General features: G+C 41.4%; 2 protein-coding genes across 10 annotated transcripts in view; one reads left to right on the top strand and one right to left on the bottom strand.

Moving 5' to 3' along the window:
* DLGAP2 (DLG associated protein 2) overlaps nt 1-10,670 on the bottom strand; it is a 466,127-nt gene extending 455,457 nt beyond the window's left edge. For all 3 annotated transcript variants that reach the window (XM_048296314.1, XM_048296315.1, XM_048296325.1), the window contains exon 1: nt 10,536-10,670. In XM_048296314.1, coding sequence (XP_048152271.1) covers nt 10,536-10,553 — 18 coding nt within the window. In that variant the 5' untranslated portion in view covers nt 10,554-10,670. The remainder of the gene's footprint in view (nt 1-10,535) is intronic.
* Nucleotides 10,671-10,954: 284 nt separating this feature from the next.
* The window catches only part of ERICH1 (glutamate rich 1), a 95,050-nt gene continuing 82,010 nt past the window's right edge, over nt 10,955-23,994 (top strand). For all 7 annotated transcript variants that reach the window (XR_007202085.1, XR_007202084.1, XR_007202088.1 and 4 more), the window contains exon 1: nt 10,955-10,999. Coding sequence is in view for 2 of the 7 variants with exons in the window: in XM_048296332.1 (XP_048152289.1) it covers nt 10,978-10,999 (22 nt within the window). In the remaining 5 variants the exon portion in view is untranslated. The remainder of the gene's footprint in view (nt 11,000-23,994) is intronic.

The raw sequence follows: 23,994 nt of genomic DNA, 5'->3' as shown, positions 1-23,994 counted from the left end.
ATTTCCAAGTTGCCTGCTGAGAAAAAAAAACAATGAAAATGTTAATATCAAGGAAATTCTGAAAGATGTCATTTCCTGGTGACAACAGGCAACGTTCCAGGAAATTATTTTCGTTGATTTCTTAATAAAAATTTCAAGTCACAAGTGAGGAAAAAAAAATTTATACATAACCACTGAATGACATTATATCATATTTCAATTTTTACAGGAATCAGTCCAAATCTGTTTTCATCTTTCAGTTCATGAGTTTCTCCATATATTTACAAACAATTAACTGCCTCCATATGGAAAAAAATGAAATTATTACTAATTTCATTTTCATAATGACTATATGAATACTACTTTGCTATTGCTCAATATCATTAATTCTATATTCTGACTTTCCATTTTAATTTAGATTATTATACTTTAATCACTTTTTTTTTTCAGTGGGAATATTTAAATTACTCTTCAAATTTCTGTGAAATCAAAAGATACTGAAAACTTACTGTTTGGTCTGTGATCTTCCCTCTTTCTCCACTCTCCTTTGTGGAACATGTATAAATGCTTGGGTATAATCACAATTTGTTGCTTATATGTACAGTCAATTTTTCTAAAAGGTTTATGGCATACAGGTTGAAACACATTTGTGTTGAAACAAGACATGAAAAAATCTAAAGAATATCAGGAAATCTCCTAGGTCAAACTACACAGGATTAATAGCTACAGCCAAAGAAATAGTAGTACTGGACAGCTAGAGTAAATTTTCATGGATACAGTTTTTAAGAAAATGCATCAGTAAATTTTTATGGAACAATATTTCAGTGTATCTATCATTCCTTCATAATGGGAACATCTTGCATGCGCATACATTGCTGTTTATTTTGGTACTTCTTGCAGATCTTTCAGATGAGATTTCGCCAGTGGTAGTGATTATAAGAGCTGGATGTATTTATGAAGGGAGGACAAGGCTGGAGGATTTTATGTTTTACTCTGAAAAAGTAAAGACGACTAATGATCACATTGATGTCTTTCAGAAGAGAATTCACATGGGAACAGCCTGGCTGCCAAGAATACTTTGCTCCTTGTGCTCTAAAATCAGAAACATAGGAAAAGTTTATTCCATTGGTCAAGAGAAGTACAGCTTTCATGGCAAATTTCAGTGATAATAAAGAGTGAGATATTTCTTTAGGGTTACTTGGCTCAGCCCCATGAAAGATGTTGAAAAAGAGAGACAAATTTTATTCATAATTATGTAGAATTACGCAACTGAAGTTAATAGCAGAATAATATTTTCTTGCAGTAAACATCTTCTTGGGTTTTGTTGTTTTTGGGTTTTTTTATATAAGTTACTCTATTTCATGGGCAATCTGTTTCCCAAGTAAAGAACAATCCAAATGTAGCCTGGCAGCTACCTCGTATCAGCTGAGCACTTTCTACAAATTTTTATATATCAAGATGCATTATGCAATACTGATGTCTGTTTACCTATAGTCCGTGCAATTTAATCTTGTACACATGAAAAAATTTAAGTCTGTCAATCTTGCATGGTGCAGTTCCTAAAATGTGTGTGATACCTCAGGAAGATGATGATATGCAGCTTGTTCCTGCCCCTTACATGTAACCAGAACAAGGCGCGCAAAACAGTCATCCCATGTACTGCTCTAGAAGGATCTCTCCAGTGTTACATTCTGACACTTTCGTCTATATTCTTGATCATTTGTCTTCTTTTCTTCTGGTGCCAAGCAGTACCACATGCTTCCCTAAACCCCTCCATAATACTCTCCCTTTTTTCCAACATTAACCTGGGCTTGCTCCTGTGTCTGTTCACCCTCCAGCTCACAGACTGCAACATAAAGTGCAGGAAAACACAAATGTTAACAAGCTGCATCTAGAGTACTGATTACTCTAGCAGTGAAGCAAAATGTTACATTTAATTTCCAGGATGTAATCAGAATGTAAGGCTTCACACATTCTTGTAATTCTCAGGTATCACACTACTTTGCTAAGTTTCACTGTCCATGTTGGAGTAACAAATGGACATTTGTCAGTACATTTTAAACAAAATTCTATCCAATTAGGAAGCGTACCACAAAGTGTTTAAAATAATGGAGTGCAATTTAAAGAAATTAACAAATGCTGAGAAAATATTCTATTAAAGGAAGTTTGGAAAAGACATTTGTATCTTTCTAAAAAAATGAAAAGAAAAATAAAATGTATTACATTACTCAGGAGTGCAACTGAATAGAAAATTACTCACAAATATGCTAGGAAAGCTCCTGAAAGAGAATGCCATCTGAATGTAATACACATATAGATGAGAAACTTTTCTATTTTATTGATCAAAGCATTATTCTATAGCCTGGCATACACTGGGCTTCTCAGCTTTGTATTTTCCTTTTTCTGCATTTTTAGAACAGCAATTCATGACAATTTTGGAAAGTAAAAAGAAATAGAAAAATCCCTGGGAACTGATCAGAGACCTGACACTGGCTAGCAAAGTAAGTGTGTTGAGTAACTTATCCACAACTAAGAGTATATGAGAGACTTCCACACTGCTCTAAGTCATAAGTACAGTACATGTTAAAAATATTAATATGTCAGATGAGATCTTTACTCAGGTATGCACAATATCAAAAAGCACGATCAAATGAAAAAGGTATTTAGAAATAAAATAATTAAGGGAAAAAAAAAGAAATACATGTAAAAAAAGATAATTCAAAATGAAACAATATAAAAGAACATTAACTGCATTATAAATTACCTCAAGACCAAACACACATTACTATATGAGGTATTTTATTGGTGGAAATAAGAATATTTCCACTGATTTCTGTCACCTTTAACAAGTTATTTTAGCTGTAGAGAAACATTAATGGAGGGGAAAAGAGCAAAACTGTAGGAAGCATCCAAAATTAATCTACCAATCAGTTCTTAATTTGAAAAGAATAATAACAACTTCAAAATATTTAATTTAACTATTTAGATCTATTGTAATACTTTGGACCTCTATTTCCTTACTTTCAAAGGTCACTATGTGCCTTCAAATTCATAAAGTAATATATAACTTTTTAAATCTCTTTGCAACTGAAACCTTGCAGTGTAGATAGCTCAAATTTTTGTGAGAAAGGTCAGTGCAATATAAGAATGCATCATTTTACTAAGGGAGAATGAGAATGAAAAATATCACAGAAATTTTCTCCCTTAAAAGTGTTGTGTTAAGATTCATGAATAGCACATTGTAAATTATCATTTAAGAAAACTGTTATCAAATTACTTACCATCTATATTATTATAAAAGTACACGATACTGTAACTAATTGCATCCCTTTTCAACTTCATAAAAAGAAATTTCTTCTGAAACACCTCACTTGCTATACTCACTTCTTCCATAATGAATAAGAGCTGACATATATGGAGATGGGGAGACACTAAGAATCCAATGCATTTCAGGACTGGCAACAAAAGTAATGCTGCATTTTCATATGTAGTGCAGCCTTTTCTGCATATAATGCTATAAACTGCAGGACCTTGTGACAAAATTACTCTGATCTACAAATTGTAGTTAATTGGAGTTTCAATAAACTGTGTCAATGAAGGATCCATGCATATAGGCTATGTGCAACATTTTGATTTCTCAGTCAACTAAAACTGAGGGGAAGAAAAGAGCATTCCTGTTTATTCATTTGAATTCCAGAAAGTAAAAGAGTAAATATAAATTTCTGTTACTAAGAAAAAAAGAAATTTACATTAGTTATTTAAAAATTAACCTATTAAATATTGAAGCTATTATCTTAAATCCAATAATTTATCTAGCTCTGAAAACTAATTTTGGACATTTATGGTATGAATACAAGCTATAGTAGCTATTCCTAAGTGACAGTATTTGTAAACAGACCCTCGAGTGAGATCAAAATCTCAGACTCAAATAAAAATAAAATTACCATATATACAATGCATTACAGGAGCACTTAACAATCATATATTTTCAATTTCTTACCTTTAAGTAAAACATTATGGCAAAGATAATCCCAAAATAGCCAAAAACCAGGCCAGATGCTAGATAACAAAGCCACAAGTTGCCACCAAAGATCAGTTGCATGTCCTGCAGTCAGAAAGGGCTGGAAACATCAGAGGGGCTTGAGCTCTCCTCCAGAGGGAAGGTGAAGCTCGTGTCATTCTTACCAATGGGAGCCCATCGTCTTCCCAGCTGGTGGATATTAATACTTCTCACTGATACACAGCATCTTCTTGCTGTGATGGTCTACAGAGCCCAATTAAAAAAACCCCAAACATTCTTAAGTCTACATATTATTTCCTCTACATTGTGTTATCATGAGGAAGCCTGCTTAAGGGTATGATAAAGAATTGAGACAGATACATAGTTTTTTCAAGACATTTGGTTGTACTTTTCCATTTCCTTTTCTAGTATTAAAAAAAGGCCCAAGTTCTTGGAGCTTCAACTATGCAGGATTTGAAAGATCAAGGGAAGTAAATCAAAGGAATAAAAGCAAGCTTTGTCCTCCTTTCTGCTCATCAGGGAAGATAATGGTTGTCAAACTCTTAAGCTAAAGAATATATTTGTTTATTTAAGTGAAATCTGCTGCTGCACAGCAGATAAAGGTGGCCTTTATACTGATGCTCTTTGGAAAGAACTTCACTCTGCATGAATGAAGCAAAACTCTTGTCTTTTATCTTACTTGGACTCTGCTTAGACAAATTTGAGAGAATATGAGTGTTTATGCTCTGCAGCTTTATATCCCAATGACTTATTAAGCCATAAATCAATAAGAATGTGGACGTGGAAGATCCTCTGGGTTTTTTTCCTTGCTCCCCTATTTTTAGATTATAGGAAATAAAAGGTGTAGTAACTAGTTGAGATTGATTCACTACTGTCTGCTAATCAGGGGGGGAAAAAAAGAGGTTAAAAAGTAATCTCCCACTTGTGGCGATTGAAGCTATTTGTTCAGTGTTATTTTTATAAGCTACTTGTGAAACTAGAAGGCAGGTGTGAAAGCTGAGAAGTTCATTCTACTCCTCACTGCCAGAAAAACACAGAATAATACAATAGCATACTTCTGTATTCCTGCAGCTGCACAAGCTCTAAACCCCACCACACGAGAGTGAAATGGTTTGGACAAAGTTTCCTTTAAGGGTAACTTGGTCATCTGCATCATTAATAATAGTGTCTCTGTTTTCTATGAAAAGTCACCAGCCTAGCCAGTTGCAAAACTAGGAGAATTGCTGGAGACTTTGGTGATATTTTATGATATGTAATTTGCATAGTATTATTAAGGCATTTAAAAGTTTCACAATACAAGCCATGCCATCGAGAAGCAGAGAATCACAGGAAACTAATTCAGTTGACCTCCAATGCACAAAAATAAATTTCATTAAGGAAATCAATGTTTTTAAAAAAACTGGCATGCTAAGGGAAATTAAGATTCCAGACAAGCTTAAACAATTAATTTGCATTCTTGCCACACCTTAGGGATTATTGAAAATACAGTATCACCTAAACTAAAGGAGAAAGATAATAAAAATAGTTTTGAATTGTTTTTCTCAGTACTGACCTGCTGCCTCTCCAGGACAATGCAGAGCAGTTGTTTCCTCTGAAAGGCATCACGCCAGAGGCTGAACACCACTCAAGCAGCCTCTCAGCTTCCAAGATTAAATACGTATCAGAGACATCTTAATTGACCACTATAGTAGAGTGGTGTTCAATTTATCCCTAAATCTGTGTCTTAGTTTTATGCTTTCCTAACTGCTTTCTATGTCATTATCAAGATTTAACCTTTACATTTTCTTGAATAAACTTTGAAATGCAGCAACCATTTGCATTCAGAAAGAGCTCAGGTCAATCTAACAACTCTGAGATGCTCTTCTTTCTTCTGACGTAACCAATTTACTTTTAAAGAGAGTATTTAAGATGGAAAATGCCAAATTGAGAGTGGTGGAAGAATTTTGCGTGGAGAAGGAGAAGCTACGAAGGACCCAAGATGAGGAGGTATAGATAGACTGAGAGCTCTGGTGCATACTTTAGCTCTTTCTGATATTTGTGCAATCTGAATCTCTAAATTACTGATTTTTGTCTTGTTGGATTTATGCATTTGGTCATATTTTTGACATGTTCTATTACTGTCAATTTATCTACATACAGTGATTGCAGCATCTACTGAAGATAACAGACACTGACTCCCCTTGTGAGATAAAAGCCTTCTTCTATGGTATACCTCATGCATTTCTGGTAACTACTGGTGCATACTACATTTACTATCAAAAGCAGAAAGAAAGTCTTTTTACTTCATAAGAATATATGCTTATAAAGCCACAAAAAAATTTAGAGGGCTTAAGGCCAATGCCATATTGAAAGTTACTTGCTGTTCATTTTCAAAACTGGCAAGGACAGAGAAATGTGACAAATATGCAATGAAAATGCATGGAAGATAAGTAAATTCTATGCACAAAAGAAGTATTTAAGAGAGTACAGTGAGAAACAGATAAAAGCAAAGTGAGACTAAATATATATGCATGCATGGAAACACTGATTGAGAAATCTAACTGCAGTGATTTCCATCCTCTCATCACAACTGAGCGTGTACTAAATGAATAAACTGCTACTTGACATTTTCTAAATAAATATCATGGGAAGAGTACTTATTTTACTTTAATGAATCATTTTGGCCTCTCCAACAGAAAGTAGTTGTGATGAACTATAATCTGTTCTGGGAAATATAGTTCTATAATGGAGATATATAAGGACTGAAATATGAGAAGCTGTGTTCTCCAACAAGTACTTTAAAAGAGATTCTGATTCATCCATGCCCACTTCTACTTATATTTGCTCATAGCTGTTGACATACAGTATCTGCCATGCTGAGAGCTATTTCTCTACTAGAGGTAAGAAAGCCATATGTTTCGTGGATGACTATGAATTTTTGCAAGCCAAACTGAACTAATATGTGTATAATTTTTTTTCCTGTAGCTATTCAAACAAAACTACCCTTTTAGCAAACAGAACATTTTCAATTCAATGGGATATTTTGGCCCATGTAATACATTTCTAAGAACTGAAAGTCTCTCTTAAATACAATCATAATTGATGGGCTAACACTAACTTTCTGCATTAGTGGTCCTCTCATTCACCATGCATGGTTAGATATAAACAAATTCACTGTACTGATTAAGTGAAGCAGCAAATAAGACTTATCTTGTTCATGGAGTAGAACCAAAACAGCTGTTTTTGTTTGACTGATGCAGATTCAAAGGGCCCCCAATGGTATACCTCATAAAAAACCAGCAGGTTATTTGAGGGGTTATGTTCTTTTTATTACTAAAACTTCTCATAGGATTATCATAGTTACACAAGGAAATTGCTTTGACAGTGTAATTACAAACAGGGAAAAAAAGTTCCTGCCAAAGGCAGGTGTAAAGTAACAATTTACCATCCTTGTTAAGGTACACAAAAACCATCCCAATAATTACTCTGAAGTCCACAATTTAGCCAGGCAAAACTCACAGTCAAGCCGAAATTCAGTCATCCAGACTGCATCTACAAATATTTCCTCTTAGAACATCTGCTGTCAAAAAACCCTTTCATAACTGTGACATGGTAAGTGGACCAGGACAGGCAATGTTCAGGGGAGCTTGCCGAGGGTACCTTCTGGGCAGGATGCTGCTTGATGTTCAGACACAGTGGAAACTGAACACCCAAGCTTTCCTCAGGATCAGGTATGACTCCCTCTATTCAAGGATACATTTCTATCACGTGTAACAATTGCTATTGAAATACCTTATTTCATATATTGGAATTCATTTAGAATATAACTTTTAGTTTGCCATAATGGACCTTGAAATTTTTTATTCTTGCTTTGGTAACTTTTTGTTTCAACAGCTTGGCATTGCCAACAATATCACTATTAATACTTGTGGGATTTTGCCATACACAAATGTGAAATCCCAATCCCATTAAGTCATTATGGAGATTACCATTGATTCAGTAAGTCTTGGATTTGACTGTGGTTTTTTGCATTACATAGACAAAACATATTCTCCCCAACACCTGTGTCAAGACCAGTCTATGTTTGCTGATTGTTAAATGCTTGTTTAAAGCATTTATGAATTCATTCTAAGTGTACTTTCAACTTGCACCAGGAATTTAAACTCATTTCAGAGGGAGTAGAAATTCTAAAAAGTTATCAGAGGTATGCCCTATACCGTGCAAACAAGATATATGACTAACTAAATGCAAATAGCACTGTATAGTATTAAAATGAAAAGCTAAAAAAAATCTAAGATAAAATCAACAAATTTATTCAACAATCCTAGATTTTAGTTCATGTGTTACTGAACAACGGCATAATAAATGCATTCTTTAACTTAGGAATATTATGTCAGATCACAGAGGGTCTGCCTCGAGCACTCAGAATTAAACCTCCAATGCATAACGTTGTAATTCATAAAACTACTAAACATTGTCTGAGTCCATTTTAACCACATAACACACATTTTGAAAAGCACACAAAATAATGGGGGGAAAAGAACCTTTCAAACATAAATTATATGATCTGCTTAGCACTGCAAAAATAGCTACACGCAGTAAAATTAAAACTTGCAGTTCCGAAAGAAAGTGTTTTGTGCAAACCATCTGGAAATGACTTTAAAATATTGTTATATTGCTGAAAGCACAGAAATATAAAACTTCTACTCTTCCTATTTTACCTGTTTCTCAGATAAAACACAAAGATGGAAATACAACTAAACAGAGATGGGAAAGGCTGATACCTCAAATACATTTGCATTATAAAATATTACCATCCATCCTCTGCTCTACCCCCAAGCTACTTTTTAAAACGTCCAGTACCATCAGTATGCTCTCTTGACACATCCCACTGTAAAACCCACTCAGTTACTAAGACCCCACAGGAGATTTCTCCATCATCTGCACTTGGATCTGCACTCAGTCACACTGAGGTGACCATTGCTCCTCGCAGGATGCCCGCCTACAGTCATCTACTACCTAAAAGGCTAGAGCTATCCAGTGTTTCAAATTTTGTTAGTGCTCCGCTTGTGATGCTACTCTGAAGCAGAAATAGTTACAAAACACTCCAGCGCTAAGAAGGGCACTTGAGTTTCACAGCCTTGATCTTGGGCTCACACCACCTAAGGTGACAGGAGCACTTGGTCCCCTTCTCAGGGCTTTAATTCAGAAGAGATTCAAGTATCACCCCCTCCGAAGGCACATTAAGCCTGTGTAAGAATGTGCCGTAACGAAGCGCAATTGGAAACAAACAATAGGTTGTCGGCGTAAATTAGAAACCTTTAAGTTTGAGGGAAGTTGAGGCCGAAGCGCTTATATATGGATTTATGGCTAAACGCCAAGCTGTACGGCACCAACACCGCTGTTAGAACTGGGACACCATCAGCAGCAGGAATTAGGTTACGAAGGCGACAGAAAGCAGGGACGTAAAAGAAAGCCCCATTTCTGCACTTCCCGCTCCCCTGCCCCGGACCGACCCGCACCGGCCCCACAGCACCGGGCCGGGCCGGGCCGGCGGGGACCGCCCGCCCCGACGGTGGCGGCCGCCGGGCGGTTTGCCGGCTCCGCTCCGGGAGGCGAGGCGGGCTGGGGCGCGCTGCGCTCTCATTATGACGCTGGGTAATTATTTTATTTCTCCGGCAGACGGTGTTTCAAACGACCACGGAGGAGCTCAGCCAACCCGCCCGCGAACGCCGCCCTCTGCGCGGCGAGAGCCACCCGTGATCGCCCCGGTGACCGAGGGCAGCGCAGCAGATGCGCCCGGCGCTCACTCCCGCGCTCCGGGTGCGCGCCCGCGGACTCTCCAGCCGCGCCGAGCCCTGCGCACCCGCGGCGGGGCAGACGCGCAGAACGCACCTGCCACCCGCCCCTCCTCGGCTGCCGGGCTGCCGCCCCCGGGCCGTCCCTCCGGGAGATTGGGAGAAGCCTGGGGGAGCAGCGCGGCCCCTCCGACGTACTCGCACCCTCCCCGGCGCGGCACGGTGGCCGGGAAAAGAAAGGGGGGAGCGCTGCAGGCGGCGTTGCACCGTCAGCCCCGGATCCCCGGCCCTTCCTCGCGGGGCAGCCCCAGAATCACGCGCTGCCAAAATTTAAATCGCCCCGGCACTGCGGCTCCGCGCGCAGCATCCCCTGCCCCGCCGCTCCCTCCGGCCAGACCGGCCACACGGAGGGTGCCAGCCCGCGGCCGCCCCGCTCAGGCACCGGGCACCCCGCCGCGGAGCCGTCCTGCCCGGGCTGTACCGAGGCGAGACCCCCGCCACGGCGACACCGCGCCGGGGCCAGCGCGGAGCCGGGTGGCACCGGTGATGGGGGATGACACCACAACCGACGGCGCGGCTGGCGCGCCCTCACCCCGCTGCCCAGCCGCCCGTCCCCGACGGTGCGGTCCCCGCGCGGACCCGCGGCACCGGCACCCGCCCGTTCCCTCCGCTGCTTGTGCGGAGGCGCCCCGCGAGCAGCCCGGCGCGCCAGCCGCCCCGACGGCGGCCGCTTCCCTCTGCCTCCCCTCCCTCCCTACCTTTTTCAGCGCTGACATTCTAGTGCATTATTAACGCGGCGGGTGCGGGCTGCGGCGGGTCAGGATTGAGGAGACGCCGGGAGCGGGAGCAGCGGCGCGCGCCCAGCGTCCCCCGGCGCCGCTCACCCGCCGGAGCCGCCGCGCGCCGCCCGCCCGCCGCGCGCCGCTCCCCCCGCCCCGCGCGCACCCCCGCCCTCGCTCCCGCGCGCGCGGCAGAGGCGCCCCCCCGGCTCTGCGCCGCCGCACGCCCCCTGCCGGAGCCCGCGGGCACCGCGCCTGCCGCGGCGGGGCGGAGGGGGCGGGGCCAACGCGCGGCGCGGGCAGGCCCGGCCGCAGCCCCCGCCAATGGCGGCGCTCCGCGCGGCGACGGACAGGCGCGGCGGCCAACAGCAAGGAGAGCGGGCGTGGGGCCGCGAGGGGCGGCTCGGAGGGGTGCGGGGCCATGGCTGGCAGCAGGAGGAATGGTGAGGCCGCGTCGTGAGGGGCGGGGGTGGTCGGTCCCGCCGTGCTGCTCCCGGGGCTGGTGACGGAGGGAGTCGGCGGGCGGCGGGCGGCGGTGATGGCCCCAGGGTGCGGCTGCCCTAAGCCGAGGTGCTTTCCGGCCCGGGCGCGCCGCGCTGCTGCGGGACTCGCTTATTCCGCTCCTCGGCGCCCTTCCCGCGGGGGAAGGCGGTGAGAAGCTGGGCGAACCCGGCAGCGAGGGAGGCGGGTGGACACAAGTGGCCTCGGGGGAGCCTGCCCGTGGCATGGGCGGGGCTCTGGGTGCGCGGGGCCGCGGAGCCGCCGGGGCTGAGCCGTCCCGACCTCCTGTCCAGCCCCTGTGGCTCGGGGGTGACGGGGCGGGTCCTATTGCCGCGTAGTCCTGCCTGGGGGTGGGGAGAGAGTAAATGAAAATTACTTCTCTAATCACAAAGTATTTTAAGATAACATGGTTTTTTTCCTCAGTGTACACATACATGCGAGCTTACTTGTTACTGACCGTCTATTTTGGATTATCTAAAGTGAGTTAGCTCACTTCTGAAATAACTGTGGTCCTGTGCTTACGAAGAATATAATAAAAGCCTTCTGCTATCCAAGCACAGGTTCAGTCAATTCCGTTTATCTTAACGTTTTATAAGACACGGCACAGGAAGAACGCAATAGTCAAAATACAGGTGTTCTGTAAGTGATATCTCGTTCTTGAGTGGTGTCGAGTAGGGCTGAGCTGTGAGAGAGCTGAGTGTGCGTCCTGTGCCTGGCTTTTGCGTTTTCACACAGTTCCAGCATCCTGAAACTGGAATACTTCATGGGAGGGTAACACTTTGAGAGTGAGACTGATCAGCAAGAGTTAATGTTTAAGCTATTTGCTGACGGACTGCAACTAGAGATAGTTTGAAGGAGGTATAAATACACAGTAGTGTTCTCTGTGGTTTAGATGCCAATTCGTTGTGAGAAAGGGAGAAGGAGTAACTGTTTTGCTTCTAGGCTTTGGGGATGTGAATTACAAATTGATCCTTTCTGGAAGAAAGTTAGTGAATAGAAAAAGTGAGTTCACGTACTTGTGAATGAACGCATGGCTCTAGAGCTGAGAATGGGGGACCTGAATTCTAAAGCTCTTAAATTGTTTAAAACTGAAGGTCAGATAAAGAACTATTTGTTTCAATAGTGTGTCAGAGAAAGCTAAGGTGATCATGCTAAGTGTCTGACTTTACTGTGTAAAGTTGGAAATAATTCATGTTTTGTTCAGCCACTCTAAGGACCGATGTCTTAAGATTGGGAAGAAAATACAGTGAGGAATACAAGGATGTCACGTGCTCATCCTGTTTAGAACCTCATCTGATCAGCCTCTGCAGCCCATACCATATATGAAAACTTTAGACTTTCTGTTGTGAAACTGTATATATTTTTGAAAAGACAGGTGTCCTAGAAAAGAGCTGAAAAAGAAGGTTTGGCTGCTTCTCTTTAAGGCTAGTTTTGCTCTTTTTTTATAAGAGTAAGTTGAAGATGCTGAAGACAGAATTTTGTCTGCGTTACAAGTGAGCAATGAAGCTTTTTATTTTGTCTGGAACTGGGCCATAATACAGAATAAATGGGGTGGTCAACAGCTTGTGGGTCATGGGTCTAATTGTCAGTGAAGAGAATCTAAATAGTGAAAAGCCAGTAGAGCAGGTAAGTGAAATGCACTTCGCTCTGCCAGGAAAGGGTGTGACAGATGTAGTTGAGAAAGTGCTGGTTTTTTGTGAGGCTTTTTGTTTTTTACTTGCTCATGTGTCAGTGATTCGTGACAGGGCTAGAGGTACTACCACTGTCATTCTGTGTATTATCAACAAGGTATTTATCCTGTCTGGGACATAATATAACATATAACAAAACATATAATATAACATATAACAACATAACTTGTTGCTTTTAAACATTGACAATTGCACCTTGAAAGCTTTAGTCATAATTCTTGAAAGTTTGTGCCACCCCAAAATAACACTGTCATAAAGGGTTACATAGAGAGTGATGTTCCAGCTGCTGAAGGGTAGAGTTAAGGTATTGATGTAGGTGTAGTGTACATTATTGACTATAATTGCTAGTAAGGAGTGATAGAAAAGTTGTGCTGTACAAGGGATAATCTAGTGGGACAATAGGAGACTTCCTGTTGGAGAGGTTAAACTGGAAAGCAAATGTGGACACTTGATAGACATCAGTGACAAATGGTTTTAAATAGAGAATATTGCTTCAAGGAGTGCTATTTTCATCTCTTTGTGAGAAATCTGGTGACTTTGGGCAGGATTATAATGGGGGTTGAAAGGAGATTGCAGTTCCTTAGTTTTGGGGTTTTGTTGTTTTGTTGGGTTTTTTTCAAATGGGCATATCAGATATTAAGCGTCTTAATTCTCACAGAAAAGCACACCATTTCTTTCCTTTTTCTAATTGTTTCAGACAAGCACTGATTGTTAGAGATCTTGAGGTTATTCGAGTCTTTTGTTTTGTTTTGTTTTTTAAACTCAACATAATTTTTTGGCAAATACTTTGATATTTTACTGGGAAAAAAGATGAACACCTTTTTTTTTAAGTGGATGTGTTTTCTTTCATTATATATGTTTCTCAGTAAGGGAAATATTAATTTTAAATGGAGTTTGATGCCTGACACTATTTTTTTTTCTTCTGTGAGAGGTATCTTGCTCCCCCCCCCAATGTGGCCAAAGATTTATTACAGCTTACCAAGATGTAAATTTTACTTCAATTTTAGTTGGCTAAATTACAAAATAGCTGAGCTTTTTGTGATTAAATGTAGAACTTACACTAGAATAAGTGTACTTTGCCATTGAAACCTTTCATGGAAGGGGAAAAACCAGTTTTTGTTGCTGATCTTGGTGCTGTGCCTGGATAAGAAATGTAGTCAAGGAGAAAGGCCAGCAAGGTAATGAAAGAAGCAGAAATGGTACATCCGATGGCTTTCTATTTAGAAAGTCTGCAACAGGAGCTTATGCTCACGGAGAACAGAGCCTGACATAATGTGGTCTTCAGGGTTCTGTGTTTGGTGTAGGTGGCTGTTTGGGGCTTGGGGGTTTTTTTGGGAGATGGAGCATGTTGATGTAGGGTTGGTTTATTCTTAGGAAGTTGGAGCAATTCTTGCATACTTTGCATTGAGATAGGATGGTCCACAAGTGGTAGGTGGGACTGTTTAAACATGCTAGGATATATTTAGGAGCAGGTGTATGAATCTGTATTATTTAGTAGATGTGGTGGAAGTGGTGGTGTGTGCCATTAAGGTGTGTTGGTTTGTAGTTATTTTGCCTTTTTAAACAATCAGTATGTAACACCCTTCACTCAACACTAGTTTTGCTCGTTATAAAATAGATTTCTGGAATCTATGGGTTACCTCGGAGCAAAGTTGCTCACATACTCACCTGTTACTGGGATGGGGGAAAGAACCGGAAAAGTAAAAGTGAGAAAACTCACTTAATTGAGACAAAGTCAGTTTAATATGTAAACCAGAATCCACACAAGCAAAGCAAAAGAAGGAGTTCATTCACCACTTCCCATGGGCTGGCAGGTGTTTAGCCTTCCCCAGAAAAGCAGCGCTCCGTTACATGTAACGGTGACTTGGGAAGACAGACACCATCACTCTGAGCATTCCCCCCTTCCTTCTTTCCCCAAGCTTTATATGCTGAGCATGTCAACATAGGGTTTCGGATATCCCTTGGGTCAGCTGCCCCAACTGTGTCCCCTCCCAGTTCCTTGTGTACTTCCAGCCTTCTTCACTGGTGGGGTGAGTAGCAGAAAGGGCCTTAAGACTGCTCAGCAATAACAAAAACATCCCTGTATTATCAACCCTGTTTTCATCACAAATTCAAACACAGCCCCGTACCAGCTACTATGAAGAAAATTAACTCGGTCCTAGCCGAAACCAGCACAGATTGTTATGGCAATATGCTGTTTCTTATGTTTTCAGTTGTGTTTAGTTCAAAAATTGAAAACTGTTCTCAAGAAGCTTGGATTTCTATCGGTTGCCTAAATTGCCTAATGACCTAAATTAAAACTCCGTATGTGTCTAGAAAGAAAAGTTCAGCTGCATTGGAACCTCCAGAACTTTTTCATGATGGGATGTTTGGTGTCGTATTGATTTCTATTATATGTATGTGTAGGGATGCTTGCAAAAGTTGCTTGTTGTTGTGTTATAGTCAAATAATGAAATCACTGCAAAGGGTGATATATTTACTCTTTGAAGAAGGCTCTGTAGGAATTCAGTTATATTTTATATAATATGAGCTTATGAAGATTCCTTTTTAATAACACTTAATGCATGATCTTGTTGGGCTATCTGCTCAGTGATACTACACCTGCCAGTTTCATGGTTCGGTTTTTAAGTACTGGTATATTTACCTTCAGTTCAGCTTGCATCTTCTCCTCATATGAAACTCTCTCTTTAAAATTTGCAAATTTTTTTCTGTTCAGTAATCATAACTCTGAATAATTTTCAGGCTTTTTGTGTTTTGGTTTTTGGTTTTTTACTGTTTTCAGCTATTCTTATGTCTATTTACCATATTACTACTATCAGTTACAATAACATTTAATTGTAGCCCATATGTGGCATAGTTTGATCTTCACTTTAAGCCATATGCTCTTTCCATCCAGATTTAGGTTGAAGTAAGAGTTAAACTTTCTGAAACTTTACACCTGTGTTGGTAGCAGATTGGTCTCAGTGAGCAGTGATAAGCACACAGCCTTCCCCTTTTCCTCACCCAAATCTGTCCAGAAGAGAGAGGAAAAATGTCTCAGAATTATAGAATACACTGAGTTGGAAGGGAGCACAAGAATCATTGGAGTCCAGTTCTTGGCCCTGCAAGGATCATCTCCAAGAGTCAAACCAAGTGCCTGAAAAAATTGTCCAAACGCTTCTTGAGCTCTGTCAGACTTGGTGCTGTGACCGCTTCCCTGGGGACCCTGTTCCAGTGCCCAACCACCCTCTGGGTGAAAAACCTTTTCCTGATGTCCAGCCTAAACCTCCCCTGACACAACTTCAGGCCATTCCCTCAGGTCCTGTCACTGGTCACCACAGAGAGGAGATCAGTGTCTGCCCCTCCTCTTCCCCTCATGAAGAAGTAACTGCAATGAGGTCTCCCCTCAGTCTCCTCCAGGCTGAACAGCTCAAATGACCTCAGCCACTTCTCACACAGCTTCCCCTCAAGGCCCTTCACCATCTTTGTAGGTCTCTTTTGGATGCTCTCTAATAGTTTATCATCTTTCTTATAGTGTGGTGTCCAAACCTGCCCCCCAGGACTCAAGGTGTGGCCACCCCAGTGCAGAGCAGAGGGGACAATTCCCTCCTTTGCCCAGCTGGAGATGCTGTGCCTGATGCCCTCCAGGACAGAGTTGGCCCTCCTGGCTACCCAGGGCACTGATGGCAGTCTTTTGCAACTGTTGTTTACAGTTGGCTCAACTCGAGTGGCCAGAATTATGATTATTAGTAATAATAATAATAGTCAGCAAAGTTGAGCTTTAGTAAGGGTGTATAAGACATCTTTAGATGTTTTGAGTGAGGTCTGTTTGATTGTGCCAGGTAAGAACAAGGTAATGGTGCAGTATGAGAAACATATTTTTAAGTTTTACAGAAGATGGATAGCCTGCACAAATTGAAACTATAGTGAAGATGCTCTGTTTTCCCAGGACTGCAGTAGCAATACACATTTTGCTAAAGGGCAGACGGGGTTCTTAGGAACAGTGGAACAAAATCCTGGTGTTCTCATTGTCTCATTGTGGTTGTGTAGTTTCTTATCGTCTTTGTCATGTCAAATTAATTAGATGTCTAGCAGCTTGTGGCTGCAATTAAGGTGGCCTACTGATAGAGCTCTAAAACCTTTGTTGAGACAGGATGGCATGATCTGTTAGTCAGATTCTTACTGAACTACACAGTCATGTAGAATTTGCTGACAGATGTAACACCAGTCGTGCTGATTTGAAACTGCTATATGACAGAGACTGTGCTTAGTCTAGCTGAATCAGTTTCTTTTAAGCTAAGAAGAGAAAATAAATGTTGGCTTTTTCTAGAAATAAGTTATTCTTTTGTATCTGCAGTTACTATGAAGCGTTGGTCTGGAGGCACACAGGTCAATCTCTCTTTGTAATCACTCTCCCTTTGTAATAACTGTTTAATTCAGGTGAGTACATAGATATGGGGTGCGTAGTCACTATATTCTTTTCCTTTCCTACCTTTTAATCATACTGATATGTGCCATATACTTAAATAAGCCGCAGCTGTTTAAAAGTTGCCTCGCAGACAGGAGAATTCTACACTACTGAGTTTTAGATAACAAAGTGGGTTTCCATGTGCTATAAAAATTAATGCTAGGTAAAAAGATAAATTGAGATATACTGTATCAGCTACTACCTTAGAGCATATCACTGGAGTTTTTTCTACTGTGGTTCTCGATTCTCTAATAAAGAATAAGACAAGAGTAAAATTAAGACAATTACCATCTGATTTTTGTGTCTAATGCGATTTTGAAGACTAATAGATGCTGTTTCAGTGAGAATAATGTCAGTGGTCTTGAGACAAACCTCGATACTGTGAAGTTAATATTACACACTAGATATAAAATGATAGCATCTGTGTTTCTTGTGCAGCTCCCTGTGACATTTTGGTTAACAACCATATTGAGGTGCAGACAGCTAATACCTAGTAGTTCAAGCACAGAATTCATGTGACCTTGAATACAACTAAATCCTTCCATTATTTCATTCCCAAATAGTACATGTGGGTTCTTTTCACTATTAAATATGTAATAAGAGCTTTAGCAGTTACAAGCATCTGTTATGTGTAATGTCAATGAGACCAGTTATAAAACTTGGAAAGAGGACCACTCCCACCTTGTGTAGACATTCTGTGAAGAACTGTACAAATTTTTCACTTTAAGATGTCACTAAAGTTTTTTGAGTCTTGCAGAACTAAAAGGTTGTCCAAGGAGCTAGTCAAGTTAAAAATAATCAGTTTGTGATATCAGCATTTCACCATGGTGTTTCTACTAAGTCTCAATTTTGAAGTTTTGTAGTTCAAAAAAAAAGCTGAAAAAACCTCACAACAACCAAGCAACTCACCCTTCTTGACATCTGCTGACCCAGGTGATAATAGCTTGTGGGAGAAATGGGATGAACAACCTTTGTTCAAAAAAAGTGCATCCTTGATGAAGGCAGGTAGTTAAAAGTAAGGTATTATGAGGCCGAGAGACTGCTTTCCAGACCAAAAGAGACTTCAGAAGCAAGGTTTCTAACCTGTAGGGAGATCTGCACAGGAAACATATCCCTGTATAATGTAGGATTCCTTAACATAGTAAGGAGAGGAAGAAGAAGGCCCAAGGCCGAAAACAGTCAAGTTTTTCAATCTGAATAGCAAACGTGGTCTGTGCATGGGTGTCATGCCAAAAGCGATTAGGCAGTGGAAAAAAAACCTAATATGAACTATGGAGTTCCTCTACAGTCTTTTGAAGTATATTAAAAGTATTGAGATACAAGTTTTTGGGCTCAGTGTACATAGGTGTGTAAAATTACTTCTCCCAGTCATTCAGACAAGATGGAGTAGTGTGTTTTCTACCTTTAAGATGCAAGTGAATTCTACGCTGAAATCTGAAGCTGAAAAATTACTTGGTGTCTTGCTCAAGAAAGGATGTCATAGAATAGCAGTGCTGTTTGAAGCGAGGAATATAAATTTGTAGATAGATGCCATTTAGTCTGAAGTATGAAGACTGAAGATGTAGTTGATGATCTGCAGAATGGCTTCTCTTTGACTAAACACAAAATCTTGTAAGCTGTTAGCTTCTGTGTTTGTCTACAAGGGCCTCTTTCAAGAGACAGTCTGCTTCAGCCTGAATTTTCTGCTGCAGATCTTGCAGTCCTTGCTTTTATCCTTATTTTGTCCTTTAGCTACTGTTGTAAGAGCCTGTTACCATAGCTTCGCCTGCAGGATGAGGACTGCTTGCAGACTAGGAACACAAAGCAAAATACTGTACCCATTCTTGTGTACATAAAACTGTACTTTAATCACAGCTAGGATTCCACATATTTCACTATTTTTTCCCCCAGTTGAAAAGATCAGTTCTGTTATTCCCATGACACTGCTTCAGTGCTTTGCTTTGATTTGCATGTGCTAGCCCTGGCGAAATGGAAATACGTCACTCTTGACAAAACTGACCTTGCTGATAGCAAGAAAATCACATTTTCTATTTCTTTCTCCTGACTTGAACAAGAGCATCCCATCTTAGATGTTAGATACACCTTTTAGGTGATCTGAACTGTCAGGCTATACAGTGTGTAACTATATGTCATTGCATCGTTCTTTTCCTCATATCCCTATGTAGCTTGAATGTTTTTGGTAAAAATGAGGGGGAGTGGGAAAATGATACCCTGTTCAGGTGCCATGGAATGTTTTGTAGTGGTTAATTACTCTCTTTCTCCCTTGATTTTAATCGGTTGGTAGTTGCTGAAATGGTATCCAAATCTGGGAATCTTCTCTGCAGCTAAGTGATCCCTACTCAGGGGATTTTGAAGTTAGTGATTAAATAGCTATTCATTTCCCTCAGGACTAGAATGTGTTTTCTGCTTGTAGACATACACAAGCTGTCTTGACCTAATTCAAGCCTCTGGTCTCTGCCATTTCTAGCAATGGTTTGAGGTCTTTGAGCCTTCAGCTGATTCCTCTTTGTTTTGGTTGTGCCGTTTTGGCTGTGGGTCTTGATGATTGGAGGTTTTGTTTTTCTCTGAGGTCAGAGTATGTGTGTGTGTGTGGCTTTTTCTCGTATTGGGAAGTTTAGGCCAAGGTTCATAAATTTAATTACCCTTGGAGGTTCTGTGTATTGATTTCCATTTACTGTTACAGGGGCCTGTACTTGAGTGCACCATTGTCTCTACTGAGTACATCGTGGGCACCCAGAGGCTCATTGGCAGAATTGGTGTCTTGTGTACACGAGGTCTCTGGAGCGGTGTCTAATCTGCAGGCAAAACAGGATGCCTTGCATGCCATTAGGCATCATAACTTCACACTGAATTTTGCCCCGGTGGCTGAAATACAAACTGAATGCCTTTGTGAAGCTTGCAGAGCCATGGCCCAAGAATCACTTTGTTAGGCCAAATAAACACAGAACAAAAGACCTTTGTTCATCAGTTTGGCCAGCTAAGCAACTCCTTCAGAAAGTTCCAGTCTTCTGGATTCTATGAACCTATCCTCTATGGTTAAAGGACAAGTAAGCTTTGTGGGGAATGGTTTAAAGGAATGAACAGCTCCTAGCCTGAAGTTACCATCCGTCTTCCACCTGCTAGCTGGTAAGAATAGCAGTCTTGCTAACATTTTCTGTCTGTAGCAGCCTTTTAAAATGCTTTTACACTGTGTTGCTCTGGGTACTGATAAACAGTCATCTCTTTTTCAAGAGTCACTCTTTTTCAGGTGGTTCCCTTGAGGATCTCTGGTCAAGAGTGTCCAGCCCTGATTCGGGAAGAGGAGATGATCCAGGCAATGGGATTGTTATACCCAACTAGGCAAGGCTCTATGCAGTTTGCTCCAGTTGATCCTGCTCTGAGCTTTGGGATTAGACTAGGTGATGTCTGCAGGTCCCTTCCAGCCTTAACAGTTCTGTGATTTTTATGACCGTGTTAAGAAGTAGCTGTCCTATTGTGACCCTCATAGGAGATGTGGTACTTGCATGATGAAAGAAACTTCAAGGATTTAAATCCGTTTGAGTATTGGAGAGTAATTCTGCAATAACAGAGATGAACTGAACATTTTAATGAAGCTTTGTCCATATGTTCTGCATGAGGATTATAATTTTGTCAGCTTTTTCCGTCCTTTTCTATTCTGCTGTACTGTCTTTTCTTCTGTTTTAGCGGAAATAGCATATTAGCACATCTTGCACATGGGATGGTTTTAGAAGCAGTTCCTGATTCTTCCCTTTTTGGAAAGCTTCTGTTTGTAGGAAAGACAAAGAGACCAAGTAGGACAACTTGCACGCTTCACAGAGTTCAGTGCTCCTGATGCCGCTTTACTTTGTTCTTGCTGCCCAACTTCGGCTTAAGTAGGCAGGAGGCAACCAAATGAGAAATGTGGTGGGGGTACTTACAGTATGTATGGCAGGTAGCCAAAAGTATGTGGCAAGCATTCTCCACAGAAACGTTTTTGAGGAAGCTGTCGCTGGACAGGAATGTTTCTGATGTTGTTCAGAACTTAATTTGTTTAGTTATTCAGCATGCTTTTGTTACAGTCTGTAGTCCTAACTGAGTTTTAAGTCATGCTAAGTCATGTTGCCAACCCCAGAATGTTTGTAAATCTGCAGTGCTATTTCAGTGTGTGTTTGTGGATAGTCTGCTTATGTACATAATATGAACTCAGTCAAGGTGTCGATTTAATGCATAGGTGCCAAAAATGCATTTATTTGAAGGAGGCTCCTTACTCTTCTTGCAAAATTAGTAGTAGAAGAGAGATCATGGATATTCACAATTTGTTTCAATAGCCAGCATGTGTTCTGCATTATATTTCTTGGAGTTACACTTTGCTTTCTTTATGTGATGTCAAACTCTAGAGACCTGGTACTTTTTCAGTTTTCTGATATATTTGTACTTCACTATTTCCAGACATGAGTTGTCAAGAATTAGCCATGGAAGTAGTTCAGTACCTATTGCAGCTTGTTGTCATGTCTGAAAGTACTGGCTTCTTTTTGTCACTGAGGAATTACTGAAGAGATGTGTTACGGTGTTTCTTCAGCTCATCACACAGTAGGAATATTTTAACAGTGCTGCATGTTTTCAGCTGAAAGGTGTTTTGTTTTGGGTTTTTTTTGCTTTTAAAATTAAATTAAAAGCTCAGTCAGAATCAAAGGACCACATGAACCGGTACAGTTCCTTCATCAGTTATGCTGACTGGAAAACATTGTCAAGAAATAACCATATGGTTATTAACTTGACTGTGCTATATAGGGCTGTGGTCTTACTCCATTTTGAAATTCTGATAGGTAAGATACAATTCTGGTAGTAGATATTTTTGTTTGAATTTCCTTTATTGCTAATTTTCTGTTAAGAGGTAGTTATTTTTAAGGGTCTGAGAAGTTCTTACCAAATGGACTGATCTCTGATGCTGAATAGTACCAGGAACATCAGGTTAAGGAGAGGTTTTGAATAGGCAAGAACTGCTTCATAGCATCAGGCAAGACCAACCTCCTGTGGTTGAGCCAATGCTTATGGATATCACATGATACCTTTTTTCCAAGTAATTGCAGCGATAAAACCCTGTGGAAAGAGCTTCCTTTGTCATCTGAAGAATGTTTGGTAGCTCAGTTCTGAGACTCTTAACTGCAAAGCAGAGTGCTGCTTTGGAGCCTGTAAAGCTGCTGAGGATGGCAGAATGGGTATTCCTCAGAGCCTAATTTCTTTGTTCACTGATACACAGGACCACTTTGTTCAAATGGTTTTGGGCTGCAGGCAGATTTTTATTTTCTTTTTATTCAGACTAGGATATGCTTAGGATCCCAAATAGTTCAAACTAAGTCAATCAGTTTTTTCAACACTCTGTAGAGATTCTCGGGATACTAAGCAAATTTGCAGACAATACAGAACTGGGAGGAGCTGTTGACTCCCTCTAGGGCAGGGGGCCCCTGCAGAGAGACCTCAACAGATTAGAGGGCTGGGCAATCACTGACCACAGGAAGTTCAACAAGTGCTGGATTCTGTACCTGGCATGGGCCAGCCCTGGCTGTGTGGACAGACAGGGGAATGAGATGCTGGAAAGCAGTGCTGTGGAGCCAGGAGGGCCAACTCTGTCCTGGAGGGCATCAGGCACAGCATCTCCAGCTGGGCAAAGGAGGGAATTGTCCCCTCTGCTCTGCACTGGGGTGGTCTCACCTTGAGTCCTGGGGGGCAGGTTTGGACACCACACTATAAGAAAGATAATAAACTATTAGAGGGCATCCAAAAGAGACCTACAAAGATGGTGAAGGGCCTTGAGGGGAAGCCGTGTGAGGAGTGGCTGAGGTCACTTGATCAGTTCAGCCTGGAGGAGACTGAGGGGAGACCTCATTGCAGTAACAACTTCCTCATGAGGGGAGGAGGAGGGGCAGACATTGATCTCTTCTCTGTAGTGACCAGTGACAGGACCTGAGGGAATGGCCTGAAGTTGTGTCAGGGGATGTTTAGGCTGGACATCAGGAAAAGGTTTTTCACCCAGAGGGTGGTTGGGCACTGGAACAGGGTCCCCAGGGAAGCGGTCACAGCACCAAGTCTGACAGAGCTCAAGAAGAGTTTGGACAATTTTTTCAGGCACATGGTGTGACTCTTGGGGATGGCCCTGTGCAGGGACAGGAGTTGGACTTGGTGATCCTTGTGGGTCCCTTCCAACTCAGCTGATTTTGTGATTCTCCATTCACCTGAGGAAGGTGTACTGCTGGGATTCATTGCTTCCTGCTGTCTTCAGAAGGCTTGAAATACATTCAGGTTTCAAATAAGGACCTTGTAATGTCTAAGTGTTAATACTGCTCTATTCCATTTTGTTATGGTTATTGGAAATTACTCGTTATCTTAAGAGATGACTTGTGGCAGTGCTGAGATACTCTGACACAGATGTGAAAACTCTGTAGGGGGTAAAGAACTCCCTCACTCCACACCTTGCTGCTTCTTCCAGTGTCTGCTGAAAACTCCGGCTAAGTGGATGTTGCTTTGGTGAATCCATCACTGTTTGTGATTTAGATACTTCTTTCTGAGCAAAAGAGATTTTTATCAAAGAATAACCTCTTCAGTATTCATACCCTCCAAGGCAGGCATTGTATCAGGTTGCTTTCTCAAGCAAAGGTGTTAAAGTTGGGGAGGACTCCTCATGGGAATTAGAAGGAATGAATGTATCACAGCAGGTCTTGTCTTGCTTTCTGAAGTAATGCTATTGTGTGTATGAGTATAGTCTCTCTATTTTAAAAATGAGAAGGTGATGTAATTGGGGGGGTGAGATGACTAGGGAAAT

This window comes from Corvus hawaiiensis, chromosome 3, assembly GCF_020740725.1.
Source record: "Corvus hawaiiensis isolate bCorHaw1 chromosome 3, bCorHaw1.pri.cur, whole genome shotgun sequence".
Taxonomy (NCBI): domain Eukaryota; kingdom Metazoa; phylum Chordata; class Aves; order Passeriformes; family Corvidae; genus Corvus; species Corvus hawaiiensis.
The sequence above is the reverse complement of the archived record's forward strand: the minus strand, read 5'-3'. Positions and strand labels throughout refer to the sequence as shown.